Source organism: Bubalus bubalis, chromosome 16, assembly GCF_019923935.1.
Source record: "Bubalus bubalis isolate 160015118507 breed Murrah chromosome 16, NDDB_SH_1, whole genome shotgun sequence".
NCBI lineage: Eukaryota > Metazoa > Chordata > Mammalia > Artiodactyla > Bovidae > Bubalus > Bubalus bubalis.
This window is the reverse complement of record NC_059172.1, coordinates 48,041,386-48,053,913: the sequence shown is the minus strand read 5'-3', so window position 1 is coordinate 48,053,913 and position 12,528 is coordinate 48,041,386. Positions and strand designations below refer to the sequence as shown.

At 51.4% G+C, this 12,528-nt stretch overlaps 1 protein-coding gene across 1 annotated transcript in view; it reads right to left on the bottom strand.

Annotated features, from left to right (window-relative positions):
• The window catches only part of INSC (INSC spindle orientation adaptor protein), a 141,698-nt gene that overhangs the window by 38,323 nt on the left and 90,847 nt on the right, over positions 1-12,528 (bottom strand). Inside the window, exon 8 of the mRNA XM_045162863.1 lies at positions 8,175-8,300. Within this exon, the coding sequence (XP_045018798.1) occupies positions 8,175-8,300 (126 nt within the window). The remainder of the gene's footprint in view (positions 1-8,174; positions 8,301-12,528) is intronic.

Here is a 12,528-nt window from a genome sequence, read left to right as displayed (position 1 = left end):
ACACCCCACCCCACGCAGGGGCCCGGAACTGCTCACAGGCTGTATCCGCATGAAGTCAGCAGCCAGCCTTCTGGCCGCAGCCCTGCTGCTAACAGTGGGAGCCTGGGATGCAGGAACTTTGCCTCTCTGAGTCTCTGTCCTGCCATTAGCAATGGAAGGATGCACCAGAACTCTTCCAACTGTATTTATTCATCCATGCAGCAAAAATGATTCATCTGTGTGTGCAAGCCACTTCCCTGATGGGCCAAGGAGTAGGCGAGACAGCGTCTGCTGGTGGGGAAGCTTAGACAGTGCTCTGAGGTCAGGGGTATAGGTCACGCTCTCAGGGACGCACCAAGTACAATGTGAGCTCCAAGAGGGAGAGGGCCGCCAGGAAGGCCATTCAGAGGTGGGCATCGACCGACATTGGCAAGTACCGCTGAGCCAACTCCACTGGGACAGCCTCACCTAGGCAGGTGCTGCAGGCAAGGAAGCCCTGAGAATGGTTAGTGGAAGAATTTGATAAGAAGGGGAAAACAGCTTGCACTTATGGTATGTTGACTCATTTGGCTCTCACTGTCTGCAAGGCAGGGATTATCACTGCGCTTTACGTATGATGGCACAGGGCTGGAGCAGGGCAAAGTCAACTATAGTGAGTGGGCGGAAAGCCAGACATCGACCCGGGTCTGTGTGTTGGAGGGGCAATGTGCGGACCGTGGCTTGCTCAGAGGGCACCTTTAGTACTGGGCTGGGGGTGGGGTGTGGGCTGGGGGTGGATTTTGTGCAGTGAGAACTGGGGGTTTAGGAAGGGTTCTGCTCCAGGAGGGCACAGGACAAGCACTGTGGAAGACTTCAAGTTGGAGACATGTTAGATTACAAGAGGGCATCCCTGGTGGTTCAGACTGTAAAGAATCTGCCTGCAATTCAGAAGACCTGGGTTTGATCCCTGGACCAGGAAGATCTCCTGGAGAAGGGAAAGGCTACCCACTCTAGTATTGTTGACTGGAGAATACCATGGACAGAGGAGCCTAGCAGTCCACAGCCTTGCAAAGAGGCAGATACAACTGAGCAACTAACACTAGATTACAAGATGTATCTCCAAACTCCCCCGGGAGGAAGCTGCTTTAGTAAAAAGAAGACTCTATTGCCTTGAATTTGCAAATCAGGCCACATTCAGGACACATTGTGGCCCTGACTGTCGGTTCAGACCAGTTTTGACAAGTAGAGAAGACAGCACAAGGCCGCACGTCAGAGGCAGCTGCTGCTTTTGTCCACCAGGTGGCGCTGTTGCACAGCACTGGGAACCAGCCGAGGCCCGGCTGAGCTGAGCCCTCCCCGGCTGCCACATGTAGGACTGAGGCTGCCCTCTTCAAACTCAGGTTTGGAGTGCGGTGCAGACCCGGGGCCAGCAGGGCCTTCTTCTGTCTGGACAATACTGGCCCCTACATAATCTCTGAGTGAATCTCAAAGACAGGGGGAGCAGGGCAGAGTAACTAATTCTATCCCGTCTCCACATCCTGGGATCTTCCCTGATGGCTGCCTGCAGTGCAGGAAACCCGGGTTCAGTCCCTGGTTTGGGAAAATTCCCTGGAGAAAGAAATGGCAACCCACTCCAGTATTCTTGCCTGGAAAATTCCATGGATGGAGGAGTCTGGCAAGCTACAGTCCATGGGGTCGCAGAGAGTCAGACACAACACTGCCCCTGCCAGTGTCTTTATGCCTTGTAGCCTCAACTTTCCCTTCTGTAAAATGGGCATAACCATCTCTGTGTACCTTCCTTGTAAAATGACTGTTTGGATCAAATGAGCAAAAGGATGAGAAAAACTGGTTGTTGTTTTTTTTGCAGATGTGACTTATTTCTGACCATCTGCAGCCCTACAAGAAGCAGGCAGTGGAAAGAAACTCCTGTAAGACAGCAGCTGGAGAGACAGAGCCTCCCCACCCAGTTCCCTCCTGCCCAGGGTTTCTGGGTCCAGGCCTCCCTGTCTCCAGCCTGGCCCTTCCGATGTCAGGGCAACTCAATCCCAAGAAGCTGCCCCAGGAAATGGGATGAGGGAGCTGCGTGGAGACAGGCAGCAGTGTCCCCATCCCTCATTACTGATGGATCTCTTCTTAGACTTGAAGTTGAGCCCTCCTTCCCTCCCCGCTGTTCATCTTTAATTTCTCCATTGATTTTCATTAAACTCTCTTCTTGGCTCCAACACAGAATGAACTCCTTATTTGAAAAAATGAAATAAGAGGGAGGGGGGAATAAAAGAAATCTCTTTCGAAAGTAAGATTGTCTCTGGTATCACTGCTGGAAGAGGCAATTACCAGAACTCTCTCCGAGGTTGTCTCGGGCCATTTGAGCATTAGGCTTGGACAGACCCCTATGGCCCTAGACTCTAGGTTCTGGCCCCACAGCCCCAGCCCCTCACCTGGACCCCAGGCCCCAGTCTGGCTCTAGTCCCCACCCGCCTCCAACCCCATCCTGGCCCCTAGCCCTGTCCAACCCTGGCCTCTGCACCCACAGTGCCCTGACTGTCTCATGAGCCGATCAGAACACTGGAAGTCTGCCAGGGTCACTGTCAAACCCCAGGACTCAGGATTTCTGGTCGTGTTACAGGGTTTCCCCAGACTAACCCAAAAAGGTGAAGACAAACAGGCCAGGAAAGAAGGAAGGGACACAGACAAAGGCGAGTTCTGCCTCGACACAGGCCCCACCCACACTGCTGCATCACCTCACCATGGCAACCCCATAAAGAGGAAATGGAGGTTCAGAGAGGAATCACTTGCTCTCTAGCCCCCTTGCAGCTTCCCCACAGACTGGCAGTCCTCCCCTTGGTGATGCCAGTCCACCGTCCCAGCTCTAGTCCTCCCCAACGCTGTCCTGACTAGTCCAGGTGGGTTGGGTCACCTGATGACCAGATGGAGTTGGGTCCATCTGCTCTCACCGGGTTGTGTGGGTCTGGGGTCCTCACTCTTTCTTTGGGCCTCATTTTCTTTATCCCATCTTCTCCAAAGTGAGTCCCAGAAAACACTGCCTTCTCTTCTGGGCTTCCCCAATTCACTGAGCTCCTAAAAGACTCAGAGCCCCACTGGCCTAGCTGCGGACTCCCTCTGCCGAGGCCACTTTCTCCTGGCCTGCCTGAGGGCTCTGCCTCGGTCCTCTGGCTAGCTCCACTGCCTCCTGCCGCTGCCATCACCAGCTCCCTGGGCACAGGTGAGGCCACTGGCCTGCAGCTTCTGACAGCCATGAGGCCGCCCTGTGGCCATCCCAGGTGGGAGGCAGGGAACACATTTACTTGTCTCTTCCTCCCAGAGCCCAGCACAGGGACTGGGGAGTGAGGGGTGACTGTCTGCTGAGGGCACACAGGAGGGAAGACAGACTTCCTGAAACCCGCACCCCAGGGGGAACAGGAGGAACCGGACCTCTGGAAAGAAAGAATGGAGGCTTGGAAGACCCTTCAGACACCTCTGGAGAGGACTTTGCTCTGTCTTGACATCTTGCAGCTCCACACCTGCTCAGGAATTTCCATGCCTGCCCCCTTTTCCAGACCAATACCCAGAACCTGGTTCCCTGGGAGCCACTGCCCTGAGGTGCCAACCTCAAAAGGGCCAGCTCTTCCTAGGGTCACAGAATGTAAAGAACTGGGCTTTGGAAACCAGCCAGGCTTTGAATCCAAACTCCACATTCATGAGCCGAGTCTCAGTTTCCTCCCCTGTAAAGTGGAAAGGTTGTGGGGACTCGTGTTCCACACTTCTGCTCACAGTGCATGGGGCAGCATCTTTGGCCATGCTAGCCCTTCCTGCTGACAGGCCAGCCTTCCCTTCTCCACCAGACCATCATTTCCCTGAGGCCACTGATGTCCAAAACCCCAGCAACTGGAATTACCTGTACCATAATCATAACAGCTACCATTTATTCAGTGCCTAGTGGGAGCCAGGAACCACACTGCTGTGCATCTATCCATCTCTGACGGCCCTGGGAGGTAGATTTCATCATGCACATTGATGGATGAAGACACTGCACCTCTGAGAAGTTAAGTAACTTGCCCAGGGAAATGTGTCCAAGTTCGTAGGTAGACAAGCCTGGATTCGCATCCAGAAGAGCCTGACTCTCAGAGGCCACAGTTTCCCCAGCACAATGGACAGTTCACAACAAACGCGATGACAGAATGGGTTAGTAGCAGAATGAGATGGTGATGGACTGAGTGGGCGAGCAAGGAAGCAAGTGGCTTGAAAGTAAGTGAACGGCTGGATGACAGAGAAAGAAGAAGCAGGTGACTAAGTGAATCTATGGCCATGTGAATGCCTCAAGCCCGACAGAGCTCTAGCATCACACAGCAGGGCTGAGGATGGATGGGGCGTCTGGTGACCTGATAGACTCACACTCTGCCGGGGTCTGTGCGTGACTTAATGAACCACTCCAAGGTTGGCGGGAAGGGGAGGGGGTGGGTAGCTGCAGACAAAGATGGATTTCACCAAATTTAGCGCGTTTCTTGTGGCAATTAATTACAGGAGCCTCGGGGAGGAGGTGAGGTCAGTAAATCAGGGGAGGCTGAGGCTGTGACATTATCTGAGGAAGGCATGAGCTGTGCCTGGTGAGTGCGCAGTGGGTGAGAGCCCCCGGGCACCTGCTCCCCACTTATGCCTCCACCCAGCCTGTCGTGCTGTGGCTTCTGCGATCCAGCCCATCCCCAGACTTCTTCACCTTCCACCCTAAACACAGACAGTGGCGACCTCACTGGAGCGTCTGAGGCCAGCGCTCAGCACCCAGATCACAGAGTGTGAGTGGGACCTGGGGGAGGGGCAGGTGACCCAGGACCCCCGGGCGTCTCTAGAACTTCTCACAACTTTGGAAACAGTGTGACATGGAGGAAAAGAGCATGGACTTTGACCTCACACACTGGAGCTGAATCCTGGGTGGGCACGATGGTTCGCAACCCAGTCTGGCTCTGGCTCATCAGTGCATGTTCAGTCGCTCAGTCATGTCCAACTCTTTGTGATCCTGGATCAAATGAGGCCGTCGATTAGCTGTGTGCCCTGGAGCAAGTTGCTTCACTTCTCTGAGTCTTCCTTCCTTCTCTAGATGACATGGACGATAATAGCACCGATGGGTTAATGGTTACGTGACACCATGAAAGGAGTGGTCTAGCCAAGGGCTTGCACAAACCAAGCACTCAATAAATGTTAATTATTGTCTTTTTCTGGAGAAGAAAATGGCAACCCACTCCAGTACCCTTGCCTGGAAAATCCCATGGACGAAGGAGCCTGGTAGGCTACAGTCCATGGGGTCGCAAAGAGTTGGACACGACTGAGCAACTTCATTTTCACTTTCATTGTCTTTTTAGCCACGGCCATGATGTCCTTATTACCTGATAGATTAGGGGTGGAAAAACATTTTCTGTAGAGGGCCAGGTGGTAAATATTTTTGACTGCATGTTCTCTTGCAATTATCCAATTATGCTGTTATAGAGAAACCAGACGTTTACAACACCTAAACGAAGGAGCCTGGCAGTGTTCCATTAAAACTTTATGGATCAAAAATTTGAACTTCACATAATTTTCACGTGACATAAAATGTTATTCCTCTCATATTTTTATAATCATTTAAAAATGACTTAACTCATGGGCTGTACATGCCAAAAACAACGGGCTGACTTCGGCCCACAGGTTGTAACTTGCTCCCCCATGAACTAGAACGTAAGCTCTAAGAGGACCAGGGTGGTCGTCTGTTTTGTTCACTGCTTTACTCCTAACACATAAAACAGTGCCTGGCAAGCAGCAGACAGTTGATAGATGTTTGCTGAATGAATGAATTATGAGCTGTGTGATTCTGTGCAGATGTCACTTCATATCTCTGGGCCTCGGTTTCTTTATCTGTGTAATGGGTATGCTTGCACGTTCAAGGTAAGCATCAAATGAAACTAAGCTGTCCAAGGAGACACTTGGCAAGCTCCGACTGCAGAGCTGTAGTTGCTGTTTTTGACCACAAGGGGGCTCCTTTCTGACAAGTCTCCGTCCTGCCCACTGCCTGGCACAGCATTGCTTCACAAGTATCTGTGTATGGAAACGAATCTGACCTGGAGGAGGAGAAAGCCCAGAGAAAGTGACTTTCTCCTGTGCCAGTTAGGGGAGGGGGAAGATTAGGACACTGGCCAGAAACAACAAGGCGGTCTGGGTTTAGCTAAAGGAATTTTTTGGGGGGTGTTCTGAGAGTATCTATTAAACCAGTGAGTCAATGATACTGAATGAGCATTAGGCAAGCAGACAGGATCCAAATCCTAGCTCCAAACTTACTTCGTGATTTTAGGTGAGTCACTTACACTGGCTGAGACAGTTCCTTTTCTTTAAGATGAAGATAGGAAGAGCACTCACCTCGGGAGGTCCTGGGGCCTTAATGAAGGGCTGCATGTAAAGGGCTAGGTCAGCCCTGGCTGCTGAGTAACCCCTCTGGCACTGGGCACTCCCCTCATCCTTTTGCTCGGTGGGTTGGGGTCTGACTCCCAGGCCAGTGGCCCATCTGGCCTGGGAAAGACACATTTCGCCTTCTGGCTTGGGACCCTCACAGGAAGGTGGAAGGAAAAACTGCCCCCAGCCTTCCTGGCTGCACATGCTTTCACTCTAAACAAAAAAAGTTCTGCTGTTTTGCTTTCCCGGATTGAAGTTTTCCCGCTGCTCTGCAAACTCATAAGCCAAGAAATCCACTGCTTTTGGAGGACTGGTGAGTCCAGTCCCTTCTGCTTTCTTCCCTTCTTCTTTCTGCCAGCCAGCATGAAAGAAGACAAGAAACAAACCCATTTGGCCATTTTCCACTCTCTAAGGAGGAAGATTTTACTGGAGAAGAGAGGATTATTCCCTGCATGAAGCTGGATGTGCTCAGTGCGTTTACTTCTTGGAGTCTGTCTGTCTAGCCACTGCCTCGTCTCCTTTTTGCCACCTAAGCAAGCGCACACACAAAGGCTTCTGAACCCATGGGAAGGAAACACTGTCCAGAGGGCTGGCCTTCACTCCTTCACCACTTTGCTGTGTGACCCCAGACAAATGACTTGCCCATTCTGAGTCACAGCCTTCTCATCTGTAAAATGAGTAGATTGCCCATGAACACTCCATCTTCAGCTAAAAGCACCTCAGAACCCATGACCCTGTGACTCTGTCCCACAACCTGAGCAGATTTGGAAAGAGGCAGGGTAGAATGTAAAACAACCATCCGTCTAGGAGTCCACACTAAAGTGAAAAGGCTGAGGGGAGGGTGGAGGTTTCCTGGGCAGCCAGGACCAGACTGTGGGGCAGGGATGCAGTGGAAAGGAAGAAGTCTGCTTGCCCCCTCCCCATTTAGACCAAGCTATGAGAACGCACTCAAGGTACCTACCCTCAATCCTGCAGACATGGCATCTGTCACCAGGACATACCACAACTTTCTACCTCTCTTCCATAAAAATAATTTCAGCATCTTTCCTTGAAACATGATTGAAAAATCCCCAAGTGTCAGCCGTAGCCTCCCAACCCTCCTGCTAGAATCCCTGAGGAGCCATCGGCAGGCTTGGGCCCACTCAGGCCAAGTGGGAGAAGCAGGCTCAGCCCTCCCACCTGGGCAGTGTCGGGGTATGGAGGGGGTGGCTGAAACCCGTCATGTTGCCCTAGGTTGGCCTGGAGCCAGGTACCTGGGACTGCCATGTCACCCCACCCCTCCAACCCCAGACACCCCAGCAGTGGTGATCCACCACGCCCCTGGACTCAAGCCTTTCCTTTACCCCAAGCCCTCTTGGAGGGAAGCCCACCTGCCTACCCAGGCATCCACACACACCCTGCTCCTGCCTATCCTGTCCCCTGAGAAACTAGATCCTCTTCTCTTCATGCCAGGGACCTGCCACGACAGGAGGACCAACCACCCTCAACCTCGACACCCCCTCCCCATCCGACTCGTCTGCCTCCTGCAGTGGTCCACCCCTGGGCTCTCCACCCAGGAAGTGCTGAGTGTCCCTCTGGGCCCTGCCTTCTCCAGCTGAGCTCCTCAGTCTCTGCCCCCTTCACATCTTCATCAGCCACAGTCAAGGTCACAGCAGCCCCACCTAAATGATGCTGGGGAAAGGAGGGACTCAGGGGACTTGCTCCAGGAAGAGGTCCAGATGTCCACCAAGAGGTCACTTTCCCTAGCCACCCACCCCCTCGGGGACCTCAGTCCCCATGCAGCCAGCCAGCTGCACTCTTACCTTCTCCAGCTGGTGGACACCCTCCTCCACGCAGCAGATGGAGGCCAGCGTGCGGAGGGCCTGGGGGTAGAGGCACCGGAGAGTGTCCTGCCGGCAGATCTTGAAAAGCGCGACGACCCCACCCTCCTGGCAAGGAAAAGAAAATGTCACGTGACCTCACCGTGTCACCTCTCCTGCGGCTGACTCGAGAATGACTGACACCCCCTCACTCAGCTGGTGCATTTTGGGGTCTGTAGGGCGGCAGAATAGCCACCCCCAAATATACCACTTTAGTCTAAGGATTGTCTTGAGCTGAAGGCAATTAAGAAACGAGTTGCCAGTCCAGGTTCAATGCACGATACTAGATGCTTGGGGCTAGTGCACTGGGACGACCCAGAGGGATGGTATGGGGAGGGAGGAGGGAGGAGGGTTCAGGATGGGGAACACATGTATACCTGTGGCGGATTCATTTTGATATTTGGCAAAACTAATACAATTATGTAAAGTTTAAAAATAAAATAAAATTTAAAAAAAAGCAGATACACACACAAAAAAAAGATATCCGTTCTCCCCCTATTTGACTAAAAGCAGGACATAAATTTAAAAAGATCATTCTCCCTTTCCTCTCTACTAAGAAGGACAAGAGTTAATCACTGGAGACAACTTTAGACCCTTATCAGCCTGGATTCAGCACCAGAAGAAACTCATATAGCAAACTTCAGTCTTCAGCTACTATTGGTTTGCCATATACGTGTCTTCCCACAGTTCGCCACCCCTAAAGACTCAAAGGGGCTTCCTTTGTGGCTCAGATGGTAAAGAATCTGCCTGTAATACAGGAGATCTGGGTTTGATCCCTGGGTTGGGAAGATCCCCTGGAGAAGGAAATGGCATCCCACTCCAGTATTCTTGCCTGGAGAATTCCATGGACAGAGGAGCCTGGTGGGCTACAGTCCTTAGGGTCTCAAAGAGTCGGCCAGGACGGAGCAACTAACACTTTCACTTTCAGAGACTAAAGGTTCTCTTCCTTTATCTTATGACATCTCTAAAAATGTATTGTTCCTTTGCTAAGATGCTACAGAAGCCCACGTTGTAACCAACCCTGCGGGTTACTCATCTCTGACAGTTCCCATGGATAAGTGCAGTGCACACGCTAATAAACTTTTTTTCCTTTGTTAAACTGTCTTTTGTCAGCCTAATCTACAGGGCCCCAGCCAGAGAATCTAGAAAGGTCGTAGGAGCAAAAATCCCCCGCCCCCTCCCCCCGCCCAGTTTCTACACACACACACAGACACACACACACACACACACACACACACACACACACACACTCTCACATGTTCCCAAGCTCCCACACATGCTACAGTGAAATACCAGCTCCAGAAATCCTGTCACCCTTGGTAATCTAAACTGGAGGTGAGGGGCCAGGGGAGGCACCTGTGCTGGGACCAGGGTCAACCCCAGTTAACGCTGCTCCAGACGCCTGGCAACCCCCTCCCAGCAGCCGCCTGGGAACAAGCCTGGAGCTGTCAGAAATAAGTTCTAGAAACAAGCCCAAGGCAGATGGAGAGAGCTGAAACCGAGATGCCTCATGCTGGTTCTCACTATGCCAGCGACCACCTGTTACTTCTCAGATCCTCCCCACCACCGCGGCAGGAACACAAAAAGGGGCTTTATTTACATCAATACTGTAATTTCTTTCCACTTTGGGGATGGGAAAGATGGAAGTCCAGATGGATGAAATAATCACACCTCCCCCCCTAATCCACATTGGTCCTGTTTTCACTCCTTCGCTCCAGTTTGTAAAAGGAAAAAATAAATAAATAAAACCCTTTAGAACTGATCAGCCCAGCTCTTGAGTGTGAACCTGTATTTTTCTCTTTGTGAGAGCAGTTCATGGAGGCGACTTCCCAGGAGTCTGGGAGGATTTCTGAGAAGAGGCTGGGAGTGAAGCGCTCTTCCTAACTGGACAGATTAATTCTACAGAAATCACTGAAGCCACCTTGGCTCCCAGAGCAAAGTGAAAGAGCCAACAGATCACAACGGTGACTCACCACGTGCCCAGCAAACTGGTGGCAACGCCACTCTGGACGTCCACGTCCAGAGCAGAGGAAGCTGGCCGCCCCACATCTTGCTTTTCCCTGCTTCCCCCTCTTCCCTTCCCTGCGGGCTGCAGAGGTGCCAGTAGCAGGAAAGAACACGTGAACAAGTGGTCTGCACCTGGTCCTGAGGGGCACTTGCCTTTAACCGCACCATTCCTGGCTCTAACTGAGCCCATCACGCTGTTTCCTAAACTGAGAAAGACGTTACAGGAAGAAGGAGCTGGGTTCAGCAAAATTGCCATCCCATCAGATTTTTGAGAACTCTCTCAACAAAAACTATACTATGCACCAAGCACTGTCGAGTGTCCTAGGGACGCAGGAGGGAGTAACTGAAAGCATAGTGTGTGAGCAACCAGAAGCAGCAACAACCACTGCAGCCCAGCACAGCCCCATCGAAACCAGTCACCCCAGAACTCCCCTTCCCAGGCCCCACAAAGATAAGCTCCGAGCCCTTTGCAGTCTAAGAGTTTGGCAGCTGTCACAGCAGGGACCAAGACAAAAGCGTCCAATTCTGGAGGAGTTCAGGATTTCTGACATTTTATAATTAGCTAAGAGTGATCTTCAACTTCTATATTCCTACTTCCTTTTAGGATAGTTTATTTGGTGGGAAAAGGTCATATCCCACCAAATAGGATGGGTAATTTTGTTCATGCAGCAAAAAATATTAATGGTGTATTATATGCCAGACCCTGTGCTGGGCACTGCCTCAGTCTCCATCCATAACGAGCTCATGGTCTGGCAGACAATGTTAAAAGCAGGAAGAAACCTGGGTAGGGATGCACTGAAATGGGGATGGGGTACAGGGTTTAAAAAGCAGGGAGCAGGAACTCCTGACACAATCTGGGGAGGGGGCGGGGGTGGCTGTAGAAGGGTCAAAGAAAAGCACTCTGATTTTAAAGCCACATCATCATTTCACTAAATGTATGCTCTAGTATGGGCCAAGACACTCACCCCTCTGATTTCTTGCTCCACAGTCCTTTATCCCAGCCTGCCTACCTTCCCACGGCTCCTGGGACATCTGATAAGGGTTCCACACAAAGACCTTACTCAGAGAGTCACTGACATAAAATCAAATTACTCTTTAAAGTGAAAAGAAAAAACAAGAATCCTAAGGTCTCCCCAGCCTGCCTTGCTAGCTATTAATGACCTTCCACCAGATGTAAATATCTGTATACATATGTTTCCATGGGTATGCATATTTATATATGTATATATTTATATTTAATCATAGGTAGTATGAATATTATTTATATATGTACAAAGATAGATAAAGTGATAGATATTTACTTTTGGAGCAGACCATGAAGAAATGAAGCCAAAGCATGAGAGGCTGAGAGCCAGGATCACCGTGGCAGCCTTCCTTTGGCTTGGGAGATGCCAGCTCCAGCATGACTATATCTAAGTCTCTGCACCCATTTGCATTGGATTCTCCTTACATCCTTTCCCAAGCCTGTGAAAAATGGTCTTCTTAGCATTTTTTGCTACTAGGAGAGGAAGAGGGAAATCCCGAACCCAGACTGAGGGGATTCTGGTTCAAATCCTACTTCTGCTGCTGGGTATCTTGGGTTTAAAATGGGGTGGGGACAACTGCATGACTCAGCTGTCAGAGGGGAAGCAGGTTGAGGTTGCGAAAGGGCTGAGCACGTAGTGAGGGTGGGCCTGGACCGCCAGGAGGGGGTCGGGCCGCGGAAGCCACCCTGGTCAGAAGGGTGACTGACAACCTCATGAAAGGTGTCCCAGAGGCTGGCATGCGTGGCAGGGAGAAGAGGTAGGAAGTGAGATGGAGTCGTTGCGGGGACCACTCTGGAGCCCCCACCCACCAAGGACTGAAAAGCAGCATTCGGCTTTGAGTGGGACTTGGAGTCGCCTGAGCTTGCAGAATTGCACTGTTGGCTGGAGCTTGTTTAATTTTATAGAGAGCTCTGGGCTCAGAGCCCAGCTGTATAATGGCATGCATTATTCAGACAGGCTCAGGATAAGCTGTCATAAAGCTGGAGGAGGCCACTTGTAGGGTGTGTAGACTAGTGGAGGGGGAATAATAGAGGAGTTGGGCTGGGTGGGGGGAGTAATTTGACAACACACAGGGGAGTCTTCTGGGCTCTGCATTCAGGAAGGGATGGGTCTTGCCACCAGCTTCATAAGTAGGACTTGGTTTATTTCCTGGTTGTCAGAGGAACCCTAAGGATTGAGAGGATAGACCTCAAAGCGGTTGCCCAAACCATCTCATGGGTGCAGCTCAGAGGGATGAAGGACCTGAAGACAGACACCCTGGGCCC